Source organism: Panthera tigris, chromosome A1 (genome assembly GCF_018350195.1).
Source record: "Panthera tigris isolate Pti1 chromosome A1, P.tigris_Pti1_mat1.1, whole genome shotgun sequence".
NCBI classification, from domain to species: Eukaryota; Metazoa; Chordata; class Mammalia; order Carnivora; family Felidae; genus Panthera; species Panthera tigris.
Window position 1 is genome coordinate 208,628,907 of NC_056660.1, and position 15,132 is coordinate 208,644,038.

General features: G+C 32.6%; 1 protein-coding gene across 4 annotated transcripts in view; it reads right to left on the reverse strand.

Annotated features, from left to right (window-relative positions):
* NIPBL (NIPBL cohesin loading factor) overlaps positions 1-15,132 on the reverse strand; it is a 199,135-nt gene that overhangs the window by 98,624 nt on the left and 85,379 nt on the right. For all 4 annotated transcript variants that reach the window (XM_042996370.1, XM_042996367.1, XM_042996384.1 and 1 more), the window contains exons 4-8: positions 11,796-11,923; positions 8,845-8,944; positions 7,917-8,068; positions 3,357-3,517; positions 2,333-2,432 (exon numbers count right to left, since the gene is read on the reverse strand). In XM_042996370.1, the coding sequence (XP_042852304.1) occupies positions 2,333-2,432; positions 3,357-3,517; positions 7,917-8,068; positions 8,845-8,944; positions 11,796-11,923 (641 nt within the window). The remainder of the gene's footprint in view (positions 1-2,332; positions 2,433-3,356; positions 3,518-7,916; positions 8,069-8,844; positions 8,945-11,795; positions 11,924-15,132) is intronic.

Here is a 15,132-nt window from a genome sequence, read left to right on the forward strand (position 1 = left end):
GCCTGGGATTCTCCCCCCCTTCTTCTGCCCCTCCCCAACTTGTGCGTTCGCTCTGTCGCTCTCTCTCTCTCTCTCAAAAAAAATTAATTAAAAAAAACCTTAAAGTGTGATAAATAAAAATATAACTTTTTAGAGAACATATCTAAAATGTGATAAAGATCCAACTGAAGCAATTTACTAGAAATGTTAGTTTGAGGTTACACCAACAGATAGTGTTTTTAAACAGCTTATGGGGACATTAAAAAGAAAAGAAACTAATATTTTTGGACCATTTATTTTGTGTCAGAGCTTGTGCAAGGTGCTCTGCACATCAGTTCATTTAAATAATTTACAACAACCTTGATTTGCATTATCACTATTTTGCAGAAAGGAACATGAAGCTTATAGTGATTAAGAAATTCGCCCAAGATTACATAGCTAGCAAACCTGAAACATTTAAATCCAGATTTTTCTAACATTTGAATTATAACATACCATATTGCCTTTGTATTTAAAATTTGTGTCACATTATGTGTATTTTATTTTTTAAATTTTATTTTTATTTATTTTGAGAGAGAGAAAGTGTGCGCACAAGCAGGAGAAGGCAGAGAGGGGGACAGAGAATACCAAGCAGGCTCCATGTTGTCAGTGCAGAGCTGACATGGGGCTTGATCTCACGAACCATGAGATCATGTCCTAAAAGCAGAAATCAAGAGTCGGACGCTTAACCCATGGAGCCACCCAGGCGCTCCCAAATTGTATATATTTTAGAACTTAAAATTCCAACAATTCACCTAAAATATCAAATTAGACTGATGATGCATTCAACCTTCCAAACTAGGTGGAAAACAACTTCATGAACAGAAGTAGTGGTTTTTGATGAATAATGTGTTTGTAAGGGTGTTCTAAAGTTCTTTCTTTCTATCTAAAGTTATTTATCTATCTATCCTTAAGAGTTTGAGGAAAAATGGGCTGATTATCTAGATCAACTAGCTATCTCACTGTATCTCCTCCCTGGCAGTCTGAATAATTTCTCACTTTGACAATACTTGTGAGATATGTACCTAACTTTGATGCCTAACCTACAAATAGAGTTATTCTGGAAGCTGTTCTTTCAAAAGCTGAGTTATTTTTATCCCTGAAAATTCACAGAATTAAAGAATAAGAATGGCTCATAAAAGTTCAACTTTCACCTTGGGAAGAATGTCTCTGATCAAAGAGTTGGAACACAACCTGTGAAAAAATTGTCTTTATAATAAGAGGCACACCAGTCCATGATTTAGATGGCTGTTGTCAGAAATTCTCATGGATAGAGAAACATTATTAATAATCACCTATATTGTAATTAATAACAAGTTAATTCTTTAATATGGAATATAATATTCTCTTCCAATAACTTTGGTAATTCAAATGACCACACTTTAATTTTAAGTACTTTCAAAAGGCCTGAACTTGGGACTTAAATTCACAATTTTATGACTCTAGTGTATGCAAAAGTCCACACAAGGTTCTTTGGGAATTTGAAGAGAAAATAAAGATAAGTTATTAGAAAAAATATAAACTAATGAATGGCTTGAGATGGTTAAAGAAAAGAGTCCACGTAAGGTGACCCATTTAACTTAGAACTTAAATAGACAGGATTTTAGTAAGCAGAAATGAAAGTATGTGTAAGAGATTTAGAGAGAGAATATACAATAGGCCAGATTTTGATAAGTGACTACATGAGAGGTAAGAGACAACTTTATGATGATTCAGGACTAGGATGGCATTAAAGGAAATAAAATGGCAGAAAACAGTGAAAATAACTTTGAAAATGAATTTGAAATACCAGCTAGAAATGAGGAAATTTTGTCTGGAAACAAAAGATTACAACTTAGAACACAGGACTGGAGCCAAAGACATTGACTTGGCAATCCTATTCACAAAAGTAATTAATGCTGTTACCAAAACTGAATGAAATAACCAAGGGAAAAAGTACAATGGGAGATTAAAAAGTCTAATGATAGAAATCTTGAGGAGTAAGAGAGCAGACAGAAGAACTAATGAAGAAAAAAAAAAATCAATGAAAGAAACATGAAGAAAACAGGTGGACTTGATATGAAGTAAGTTTTTTGGGGGAGGTGGAGATGAGGGAAAGCTGATAAATGCTGTGGTCTGAAAAGATCATTGGATTTATCAGTGAGAACAATACTGTATATATTTGAAAACATTATCAATAGTTTACAGGGATGAGTACAGGTTTGTTTCTTTCCTACAATAAGTGAAAAACAATAAAGTGTAGCTTTTGGTATCTGCACTAACAAGTTTGAGCTCTTCACTCAACTGCTGAAGGAAATTTTAGTTACAACAATACCTTTAGGAGTCCCATCACTTCCAGCAGGGGAGCATACTGGCTGTGGAGACCTCAAGGGAAAAGAGGCAGCAGCATTCCTCAGTGTTGAAGAATCTCCATCCTGAAAAGAATATAAAATGTCTATCTTAAATGATTGGAGAGGCTTTAGAGAAATCTTAAACAGATCAATAAAAGATAGAAACTACTGACAGGTAAAGTGTTGGTATTCAAAAGCATAATTCTTCTGTATGTTCCTGTTCTGTTCATGGTAAATCTTAGAAGAATTGAAACTGTATCCAAAAGAATCAACAGCCTATGCATGGCAATGAATAAGAAAACTGGTATTACTACTAGGCTCCATTTTTGTTTACTATTTTCTACAAGAGGAGCTATGAAGGCCATACGAGGCTATAAACGTCTTGAGGGCAGAGTTCACAGTCATCTCTGTTATCCTTATATACACGTAACTCATTGCCAAACCAATTAACATATAACTTATCTGATAATACCACAAAACCAGTTCCAGTATGTGGAATATTTTAAAACATCAAAGCAATGCTAAATTTCAGGGAATAAAGATTTGTACAAGTCTTACAGGGAAAAAGAGCTTGATACTAATAAATAAAGGTTCATTATTTTAAAAACATTTTTGTGTGAACAAGTATCTAAAAATGAAACTAGATTTCATTAAGAGCCAAAACTCTTAGGCCAAGGGTTGGCAAACTTTTCTTGTAAAGGGACAGATAAATATTTTAGGGTTGTGGGCCACATATAGTTTCTGTCACATGCTTTGTTGTTGTTGGTTTTTTAAAAATGTAAAAGCCATTCTTAGTTTGTAGGTCAAACTAATGGCCAGTTTATCAACCTTGCTCTAGACCAAGCTCTGTAGGTATAGGAATCACATTGTTTATAGCAAGATTCTCAGACCTAGTAAAACCTTTGATACACAGTAGATATCAATTAAACTGTGGAATCAAAATACTAGGTTACGAAACAAGTATTAGAACTATATTATTACCTTAACGATAACTAATATATAACATACGTCACTACTTAGCCTGTGCACCATGTGTAGGTAGTCGTCACTTGAGCCATGTCTAGGATTATCAGCATGATGATTAGCTGAATTGCCAGACAACGGACCAGAAACTTTATTATCATGTATGTTTCTCAAACCACCTGCAACAATGGGACTTGATACTGATGCTGAAATTAACAAGAATAAAAACAAAAAGCTTTATAAAAATAAAATTCTTAGAGAAAAATAACAATTGTTCACAAAATATTTTAAACACACAGAAATTATAGAAAATAGAATAAGCACTTGTGTACTATCAGAGCTTGATCAAATCTTAGCACTGTGTCACATATCATTCAGATCTATTTTTGAAAAGAAATAAACCATTAGATAAGGCTGAAACTCTCCATGTATCTGCATATTCCTCTCCTCTGTTCCCTCCCCCTTACTCTATAAAAGTAACCACCACACTGAATTCAAACTTTGCTCTACCTATGAATATTTTATACCTTTCCTATAAATGAATATAGTCCTAAATAATACATAGCATTGTTTCACATATAACTTTATATAAAATGGTATACTATATGTATATATCCTTCTATACCTTGCTTTCTATTTCAATGTTATGTTGAAATGTATCCATTTTTATACATGTAGTATTAAATTCACTTATTTTAAATAAATATATTCTGCTGCATAATGTATACAGCTTTCCATTCTTAAGTCCAAATGTTTAGATGGCTTCAGTATTTTTGCTGTCATAAACAATGCATATTCTTGTACATGTATACATGTACATATACATATATTTGTATATAATGTATATTCTTGACTTTTTACAAATGTGTCTAGAAGTGAAATTGCTGGATATGTCCACTTTTTAAACCTTACTGAATATTAACAAATAGTTTTCCAGATTACTTATGTCCATTTGTACTCCACTGGTAGTGTATGAGAGTTGCTACTACCAATCTATATTCTTGTCAACAATTTTTGTCAGCCTGAGATGGGAAGCTCTTTGTCAATTTAATATTTGTATTTTCTTTATTAATAGTGAAACCAAGTATCTTTTTATGTGTACTAGCCATTCGGATTCCCTCCTTAACACAAAATCATGAACAGTCTTCTGCATTTTGTTTTAAAATTCCACAGTTTTGTTTTTTCACGCTTAGGTGTTTAATGCATCTTTACGTGTAGTTGAGACAGGAATCCAATTTTACCTTTATCCACATGGATGACTAATTGTCTCAACACAATTTATTAAAGAAACCAGTGTTTCCCAATTAAGATATAATACCATATGTATCAAGTTTTCATTTGTTCCTGGGTATGTTCCTAGGCTCTTTATCAAATTCCATTTCCCCATGTTCTACTCCTCCACGGACCAATAATATTACAATAAATCTTGGTAACTGCCAGATTGAGCTTCTACATCTCATTCCATTTCAAATTATGTTGCTATTCTTGGACTTTTATTCTTCCATATGAACTTTTAGAAGAAGTTTAAGTTGCACAAAATCCTGCCTTAGATTTTTACTGGTATTGTATTGAGTTTACAGATTTGGGAAAATTTCAATCTTTACCCTACTGAGTCTTTCCATCCATGAACATGGCATAACTTCATATTCTTAGGTTTTCTTTTAGCTCTTTCAAAAGTTTTATAATTTTCTTCACAAAGGTCTTATACATTGTTAAATTCATTCTTAGATATCTTATGCTTTTTCCTTTAAGTTGTTGATAATATTAAAAAAAAGATTATACTTATAATTGCTTATTTTAGGTATATAAAAATGCAATTAAATTTTATTATAATGACCTTGTATCTAGTAACTGTGGAATATTTTTTAAGTTCTATTATCTTATCTGCAGCTTCTCTTAGATTTTCCATGAAGACAATCACTTGAAAACTAACACTTTCATTTCTTCCTTACCAATAATTAGACATATAACTATACATATAAAATATATATACATATATATATATACATATATATATATATATGCATGCATATATTCCCTTATCTTCCTGTATTAAAACACCCACTACCACACTAAGTAAAAGGGATGATTATAGGCACTCATGTCCTATTCCTGACTTCAAGGAGAATGTTTCTCATTTTTCACCCCTAGATGGAAAGATCAGGATAAGGTTGTACCAATCTATTCCTATTCAGTGAAAAGCTTTTAAATCATGAACAAAAGCTAAAAATTTTTAATGTTCTTTAGGTACCTATTATGAGGCACACAGCATCCCCAACCTCTTAAATTTGTGTTAACTGTCATAATTATCCATGTATTCCCGATAATATATCCAATTTTATCATACAGGCTACCAACACTGCTTATCTGGTTTGGTAATATTTATTTAGAAATTTTAGGTGATAATTGGTCTATAATTTTCCTTTTTCACAGTTTCTTCACTACACCTGATTCTGGTATCCAGATTATTATCTAACTCTATAGAATGAAGTAGGAGAGTGTTGACATTTTTCTTTTGTCTGCAATGTTTGAAGATTAGAATACCTCCTTTGAATGCTTGGTAGAACTTGTGGATAAAACTGTCTATGTTTTATCCCCTCTGCTCCTCTTAAGGGAGAGAGAATTTGAATTACTAAAGGATGTATGTGCATTTAAAATTATGATAGATATTGTCAAAATGTTCTCTAAAAAGATTGTACCAATTTATATCCCAATGAAGAATGTAGGAAGTTCAAATTTCCTGGCACATTTGTGGATACTAGGTATAACTAAAAAATGTTTACTAATCTGGTTAATATATTTCATCGTAATTTTGATTCATATCTCTTTAATGTCAGCCAGGTTGACCATATTTTAATATAGGCATTAAATCTTTCTGGTGTCCAATTTGTTTTCTTTTTCAGTATGTCTGTTTCTTAATTCTATTTTTGTCTTCTTCGTATCAATCTGTATAAAATCTTGGTACATTAAAACTTAATACTTTGTGTTCGTAATAAATTTTGAAAATATAATTTCCCCATATTTACTTGTCCTTATATTCAAATATTTATATTAAAATTATAATACAAAATATATACTATACAAAAAATTATATTAATCTGTTTCTTCATTTCTGTCCTTAATTTTTTAAGAAGTGAATTACTAATTCACTGTCCTTAATTTTTTTAGAAGTGAATAATTATATTTGGTGTTTATATAAATATCTTTCCTAGCAACTATATTTAATGGCAAAGAATTATTCCTGTTGATGAAGGGGTTCATTGTGCTCATCCTTCAGCTTCTCTGTATGGCTAAAATTTTTATAACATAAGGTTGAAAAAAAATGTTTTAAATGTTATCTTCCACATATTCTAAATTCCCATATATATTTGCCTAATTTCTGGATTCTGTGTTGTCCCATCTACCTATCCGTTTGTTTCTTACCACTCTACATGTTCTAATTAACCTTAATATCTAGGTGGGGCTAATCCTGGAGTAACATTTCTAGTTGCTCAAATATCTGAGAATTTCCAAGAAATGACTCATTACCGAATAGGAAGATGCCCAAATCATATTTCTTTTGATTTTGTGATTTCAACTTTTCTTCTGAAAAAGCTGGATTTATCTTGTTTAAAAAACAACAGTAAACAGAGTAAAAATTTACGTTCTTTCCTACACATACAAATGTGTATATGGATATTTCCATAAGAAACCAATGCATCCTTTTAACAGTTCCCTTTCATTACAGTTAAAATGTTCTTCATATCTTTGTGTGCCAGAGTATACTAATATTTTACAATTATCAAGAACCTATATAATACATACATACTTATATTCAGCACTCACACTAAAGTCTGTAATTTTGGAGTTGTCTATTCCAAATGTGTGATCCACCTCCTGGTTTTCCCTTGAATTAGTGTATGAAATAATCTCAACCTAGTATTTCATTATCTAGCTTTGAGAAATCAGAAGTTGGTGGTTTTGACTGATGACTAAATTAAAAGTTTGTAAGTTGAAAAGTTTATAAAAGACATTTGATTCCATGTATAATAGAAAAGAAGAATACACACAGGAACTAATAATTGACTGCAAATGTTAAAAATTTGCTATTATTTATAGGGGACAAAACCAGATATTTGTTAACAGTCTCTTTTACACTTTTTATAATTTCTCAAAAAAAGTATAAATTTATACTATTAATAAAAAATTATTTAGAAGCCAGGACATACATCCCAAGGCAATATAACCTTACAAAGACATTATCAGCTAATTTCAACTGAGAACTAGTAACATAATCCCAGAACTTTCTCTACCAGCACTGTATTTACTTTATAGTAAAATTTTCACACTATACATACTTCACCAATTAAAACAAAATTCTCTTTGGCTTAGTGCTATGTAAGAACACGGCCCAATTAAAAAAAAAATATTCCTAATTTCATAACTAGATACACTCAGTTGTATAATAATCTAATCCAAAGAGTCATGTGACAGGGATCCTTTTATCTTCCAAATGATGAATTTCAGGGTCCTGTTTTAGTTTGTATTTCAAAAACTATAAAAAAAAAAAAATTAATTTGCTTGAATTACAGGCATTCCCTGTAGATAAATAACCAACTTTCTTACCTTGCTGCATCTGTGGATGTGTTGTATAACTTGAAGGATGGGAATATGGCATGTATCCTGCAGGGCTTTGTGGGGCATATGGACTAGGCACTGGGCTATTTTGTTGTGGCATAAATCTGTTCCCAGAGCTTGTCTGTGGTGGCACAAACCGGCTGAAACCCAAAATCCAAACAAACAATATCAGGAAATGAAATAAATATGCTATTCCTTAAAATTTCATGGTCCTAAAATTCTCACAACTCTGATTTGTATAAAACAATACCTATGCAAACAGAAAATTTTGAAAAGTAGATAATATAAAAATTATCCCCAATTGATAATCTAACAGTTAAACTAAACAGGTAATTAATTTATTTCACTTGCATAAAAGTATCCCTCTATTTAAGATAAAGTCATGCTCCCTAAATTCTACTCTACAAATTTTCTTATCTCAAGCACATTGTATGTATGTATGTATGTATTTATTTACTTATTAGAGAGAGAGAGAGAGAGAGAGAGAGAGAGGGAGAGAGAGAGAACAAGAACGTGAGCAAGGGAGAGGGGCAGACTGATAGAATCTTAAGCAGGTTCCACCCTCAGCACCGAGCCCAATGCAGATCCACTACCCGAGGATCATGACCTGGGCTGAAATCAAGATCAGATGCTTAACTAAGGCACCCAGGTGCCTCTCAAACACATTATTTTAACACGATCTTTTGTCTGTATGAAATTAAATTACCAAGATGGTAGCTAGTTCAATTAGTATATTAGAGCATTTCTGCATATAACATTTTAAGACAAATGTTTGTGTGAGTTACTATTTAAGGCTAAGCATTTCAACTTTTTAACTACATATAATTCACCTTTACCTAACTGTATGTATACAGCATAAATTCACAAGCATGCTCATCACAGAAAATAGTACTTAATAAAATGATGCATATATTACCTGGAGGGGCTATGTGAGATAGTGGTTTGTTGATAATTGGAAGATGCAGGACTACTGTGCATGGAATTCTGAGAAAGTTTATACTGAGGCATCATCATTCCTACACAACACATAAGAATGGAAAATGTGTTTTTTCTTTTAATGGTAAAGTATCTTTAAATGATTTAAAGCAATTGCTCTATCACAAACATTCAAAAGTTCTTTCTGTTCTTTCCTTTTTTTGACTCACAGGTTCTTTTTGAAGAGCAAAACACAGAAACTAAATTTCAAGCACAATCAATTTTACTAAAACATCCTTTTACCCTATAACTAATGCAAGACCAGAGATAGAGATTTTTTTTTTTAAATTCTACTTGCTTACTTAATGTCAAGGCTATCATTTAGCCTTAAAATTGAAAGAACCTTTAGAAGTCACCTTTTCTAACCCCCGACCAAATACTACACAATTACTTCTACAATAGGTCCTTTGGTGGTTTTTCCACCAAAGTATATGGGACATACTTTATTACATACATCCCCAGTCTTCAGGAGCCTCATTTCATTCTATTTGTTTCACTGAGATTCAGACCTCAGTTTTAAAAAGTACTACTTTATTGAGGGGCCCAAAGTTTGAGTTGCTGCCATTTCCATCTGAATGTTTTGATGCAAAACAGAACGCTCCTATTCTTTCTTCTCCGATAATTCTTTGCCACAGTAAGGATTAAATGAATGTTTGCCACAGTAAGGATTAAATGAAAATGTGAGGAGGACAACTTTCAGATTCTTATATTTCTTTTCAAGCTAGACATTGTTCCTTCAATTATTACACAAGGGGCATTTTTTTTACATAGGAGATGCAAAAAAATCCAGTTATTTAGACATTGTAAAATCAAAGATAAAAATCTATGATTACACCTAAACTTTCTTATGATATGTATAGCCAATCTTTTTGGAAGCTTTACACATCATATCATATTCCCAAATTCCAGTTCCTGCTATTGATATGAAAAGTTCCTTTTACCAGAAACATTCAAACAGAAGCTACATGTTCATTTGCCTGGAATACTTCAGAAGGGATTCTAGCTCTAGGACAGTAGTTGAATAAAATGAGGGCTCAAAATCGCCTGGAAAACTACCACTAATAGTGTGTTTTCTTTTACATATAGTCTAACTTAACTTCTGAGCTTTCTCTTCCAACTCAAATTCAGTAGTAAGTCATATGTTCCATAGCTTAATAATTTAATTACTATAATTACTGTTGATGATTTTTTTTTTTTTTTTTGAGAGGGAGAGCAATCCTCTATGAGATGATAGTTAAAAAATGTTTCCCCTGAATTAACAGGCTGGAACAAGCTGGGATTACTAGTTTGAAAGCAATGGTTTTATTAAAAAAAAAAAAAAAAAAAAGGAGGGGGGGGGCAAATAAAATTCCTAATAGTCCTTCCTGATTATCAAAGCTCCAAACAACTATGAATAAAGTGATCTGCATATTATTAAATTTTCTCCATATGTGTGACTCACATTTACATTTAGCAATCAAGAATCACTTTTCTAAATTATAAAGCCAAATATCACCAGGGAAACGCTTAGAAAAAAAAAATCACAACACACAATGTGTCAATTCACTTTTTAATGCTAGTTTGTTTTCACAAAGTATGATATGGAGAAATTAACGTTTTGGGCTAAAATATAAGTGTATGTAGTATAAAATACAAAATGTGTGATTTAAACGTGAATACTCTAAAAAGTTTATGAGAGTAATTTACTACCCAAATTAAATATTTAAAAATATGTTACAAAATGTAGTATAAATAGCTTTGGAAGACTTCCTTTATTCAATTTTATATCCACTCACATTATCTTATACTTAATGCTCCTTTCCTGTAAGTTTTTCTTCTAATCAATGATCTCTCCATATTTTCTTTCATTGCAACATTCTTCCAGAGCATTTGTAATTCTAGATTTACTTTCACCATTCCTATCTGTCTCCTCCTACTGCAATCTAGCTTCTTGGTTCTAGTGAAGATACAGTGTCGCCCTGCAGACTTGCCTTCAATTTGCTAAGGGGAGTTTGGGCAGAGGCATCTCCATGGGCTCACTTTGGGGAATGGATAGTAACTATGCAATTGCTTAAAAACACAATTCACACAGAAATACATAAAATGAACAAATACTACTTATAAAACAAGACAAAACTAGGAAAGGGAATGGAGGGCTTCATGGAGGTACTGTCAATAAATCTGCCAATATTCTTGAATACAATTCATCAGTTAATTAAGTTGGACCTTCCTGAGCTGTCTAAACTATTCCTTTCTAACTATTTTAATCTTGAGAGCCAAATAAATACTTGGGCTTGCCAGATTCAGTACAATGCTCCTGGGTACACCTTGATTACGTAAAAATTGTATCTATATTGAATATCATATCTTCATGCTTTTTATAATATTTATTATAAATAAATTTTTCCTTAATAATAATACTTATAAACCTACTTTTCTGTTGCTAAGGCAGCAAAAGAGTGAAACCAATTGCTACAGAACTATGAATATAATCACCATCAGTACTAACACTAAAAACTGTTATAATTATTTATGTAAGTACTGCATGTTGAAAAGCTCTGCAAGTATTTTTACTATTTGATTAATGAAAAGACTTTTGTATCAATTCCATGATTTTCTGATATAAAAAAAGACTTTTAAAGCTCTCTGAGTAAATGAATGCATTCTGAAATATATAACAAAATACACTTCAACTTTGTCTAATTTCCAAGGAATTTAGTTACATATTAAACTTCAAGAATATTAACATTCATTTGGTCTCCTTCTTATTCTTGGCTTGATTCAAAGTATCAACATAGCATTCATGGATGATAGGCTACCTTATTAAAGGAGACACTTGAATTTACAAATGAAACAATCTCTGATAGAAGACCCACAAAAAAATATAATATGAAATTCAATTAAAAACCTTACCACTCTGTACATATCTGTTCTGCATACTTTTCTCCCTGAAAACATTAGGACTCCTTGCCAGGACAGCCTGCAACAAGACTGGTATGTCGCCTTCTGGATCATCACTGCCAAGGTTATCTTTCAACTCTCTGGGATTAAAAAAACAAATATCAAAAATGAAAATAGTGATTAAGCATTCCCTATTCTACATTAGTTAGATAGCAATTTACTAGTGAAATTCATAAAGGACTGAGGTAGAAAATCAAGAACTTATGGCATATAAAAAAAATTCACAAAAGATGTCCAACAATTTCATGGATTTTTGAAGACACTATTCCTGGAAGAAACAGAATTATCAAAAATGACAGGGAGAAGTTCTTCTAAAGACAACTTTTTTTCCCATTTTAAACAGGGGGAAAAAAAGGCCAAAACATTTTATGGAACTATTAGTTTACTTAAGAATGTTCACATAAGGGGGGCGCCTGGGTGGCTCAGTCAGTTGAGCATCTGACTTCGGCTCAGGTCATGATCTCCCGGTTCTTGATTTCGAGCCCCGTGTCGGGCTCTGTGCTGATAGTTTGGACCATGGGGCCTGTTTCGGATTCTACATCTCCCTCTTTCTCTGGCCACCTCCTCATTTGTGCTCTGTCTCTCTCTCCCTCAAAAATAAATAAATGTTATGGGAATGCAAGCTGGTGCAGCCGCTCTGGAAAAGAGTATGGAGGTTCTTCAAAAAACTAAAAATAGAACTACCCTATGACCCAGCAATTGCACTACTAGGCATTTATCCACAGGATAGAGGTGTGCTGTTTCGAAGGGACACATGCACCCCCAAGTTTATAGCAGCACTATCGACAACAGCCAAAGTATGGAAAGAGCCCAAATGTCCCTCAATGGATGAATGGATAAAGAAGATGTGGTGTGTGTGTGTGTGTGTGTGTGTGTGTGTGTAGTATACAATAGAGTATTACTCTGCAATCAAAAAGAATGAAATCTGCCATTTGCAACTACATGGATGGAACTGGAGGGTATTATGCTAAGGGAACTTAGTCAGAGAAAGACAAAAATCATATGACTTCACTCATATGAGGACTTTAAGAGACAAAACAGATGAACATAAGGAAGGGAAACAAAAATAATATAAAAACAGGGATGGGGACAAAACAGAAGAGACTCATAAACATGGAGAACAAACTGAGGGTTACGGGAGGGGTTGTGGGAGGGGGATGGGCTAAATGGGTAAGGAGCACTAAGGAATCTACTCCTGACATCACTGTTGCACTATATGCCAACTAATTTGGAGGTAAATTTAAAAAAATAAAAAATAAAACAAGTTAAAAAAAATAAAATAAATAAACGTTAAAAAAAACTAAAAAAAAAAAAAAAGAATGTTCACATTAGTGAACTCCTGAGTGGCTCAGTCGGTTAAGCATTTTGTTCTTGGTTTCAGCTCCAATGACTTGGAATGCTCTTCTCTCTGCCCTTAATCTGCACACATGTTCCTGCTCTAGCTCTCTCTCTTAAAATAAATAAGGAAACTGAAAAAAATGTTCACATTAGTTTCAAAGTAGAAAACAGAGACTACTCTATTCAAAATAATGGAAGGTTACAGAGATGATAATTATGCACAGAAGTTGGTAGTTGGGCTTGGAATATATTTTCTCTCTTACATTTGAATATGAGTGAGTCTGCCTTTTTGAGAATGTCCTCTGAATGAAATACTGTTGCCACATTGGTTAAGACAAGACCCAGAGATTATGTAATTTTTCCATCTAATATTCTTTTCTCAAAGTCATCAGTGAGCAAAAAAACACCAAGCAAGTGGTTATGGATAGTTGCAATTTTCAATAAACTTGAAAGTAAGTACCAAATTAAATTTACAACTATGGAACAGAAATGATAAATATAGGCAGTGTTTTTAATTTTATATTCTACATGTCTCTGTTCTGCTCATCATTAAATCTAATAAGAAAGATTTATAAACATGGTGTCCAATGATAAATTTCAATGAATTTCTGGAGGCAATTTTAAGGCAGCTCTCCATAAAATAAATCATAACTGTATATGTGCTATTTACCTTATCTTTTTAAATATTTGGTGATAACTGTTGATTAAGTATGTATAGATATAACAAGTGACAAAATATTTAGTCACTGTTGAATTTCTGGAGTGACAAAATATTAGTATTAGACTTCCTTCTGATTTTACCAACTATTTCTCAGTTTCCCCATCAGAAAATTCACATGTATATTACCTTAACATTCATCAGCTTTAAAAATGGCTTCAAAGTATGTACTGTATCTAATGACAGAGACCACTCCATTGTAATGTGCTTTATCCTCATTCCTATAAATAATGAATCTTTAAATTAAAAAGCAAAAATTAAAGATGGAAAGGATACATGAGTACCGCTGTATAGTGAGATGTGAAGGAATAAGAGAAATGTAACCTTTTAAAAAAGATTTTATTTTAAAAAAAATGTTTATTTGTTTGTTTCTGAGAGAGAGAGCAGGGAGGGGCAGAAAGCGGGGGGAAAGAGGATCTGAAGCGGGCTCTGTGCTGACAGCAGAGAGCCCCAGGCAGGGCTCAAACTTACAAACCGCGAGATTAGGACCTGAGCTGAAGTTGGACACTTAACCAACTGAACCACCCAGGTGACCCTTAAAGATTTTATTTAAGTAATCTCCATACCCAATGTGGGGCTCAAATTTATAATCCCAAGATCAAGAGTCACATGCTCTACATACTGAGCCAGGCTGATGCCCCAAGAGATTTAACTTTTTATAAATTTTTGTATTAAGATGTTATAATTATAAGTATGTACAAGTTTTATAGTAAAAAATTTTAAAGTATACTCATATGCAAAGATTTTATAAACAAGCTATGTAATTTAAGTTTATATTATTTAAAAAAGTGTATTGTGTGAAAACATACACTTATGATGGTATGATAAATTCTGGGAAAAATTACTCTTAGTTTTGTAGTAGCTATGCATGGAGTCAGTCCTTGAGTTTTAGTTAACTTCCCAGGGAAAGCATGTGAGCCTATTCCAAATAAAGCTACCAGTATAGTCCCTAGTGCTTGGGAATTCTAACCACTTTAGCAATATCAAGGGGGAGATAGCTTCTTGAGCAACTTTAGACCTCCCGGCAGAGACCCATCTTGATGAACCAAGATTATTCCAAAAAAGTTGAAAAGACCTTCACAGAACTACATGGGTCTGTTTAAATCTTATCATAAGGCTCCCCTGGATATTCATGTATTTTAAAATTAAACTATGTATATAAATTTTCTGAAATAAAGAGTAAAACCAGGAATACGGACTCTCTTAGTAAGACCAAAACTTTTCACTTTTAAA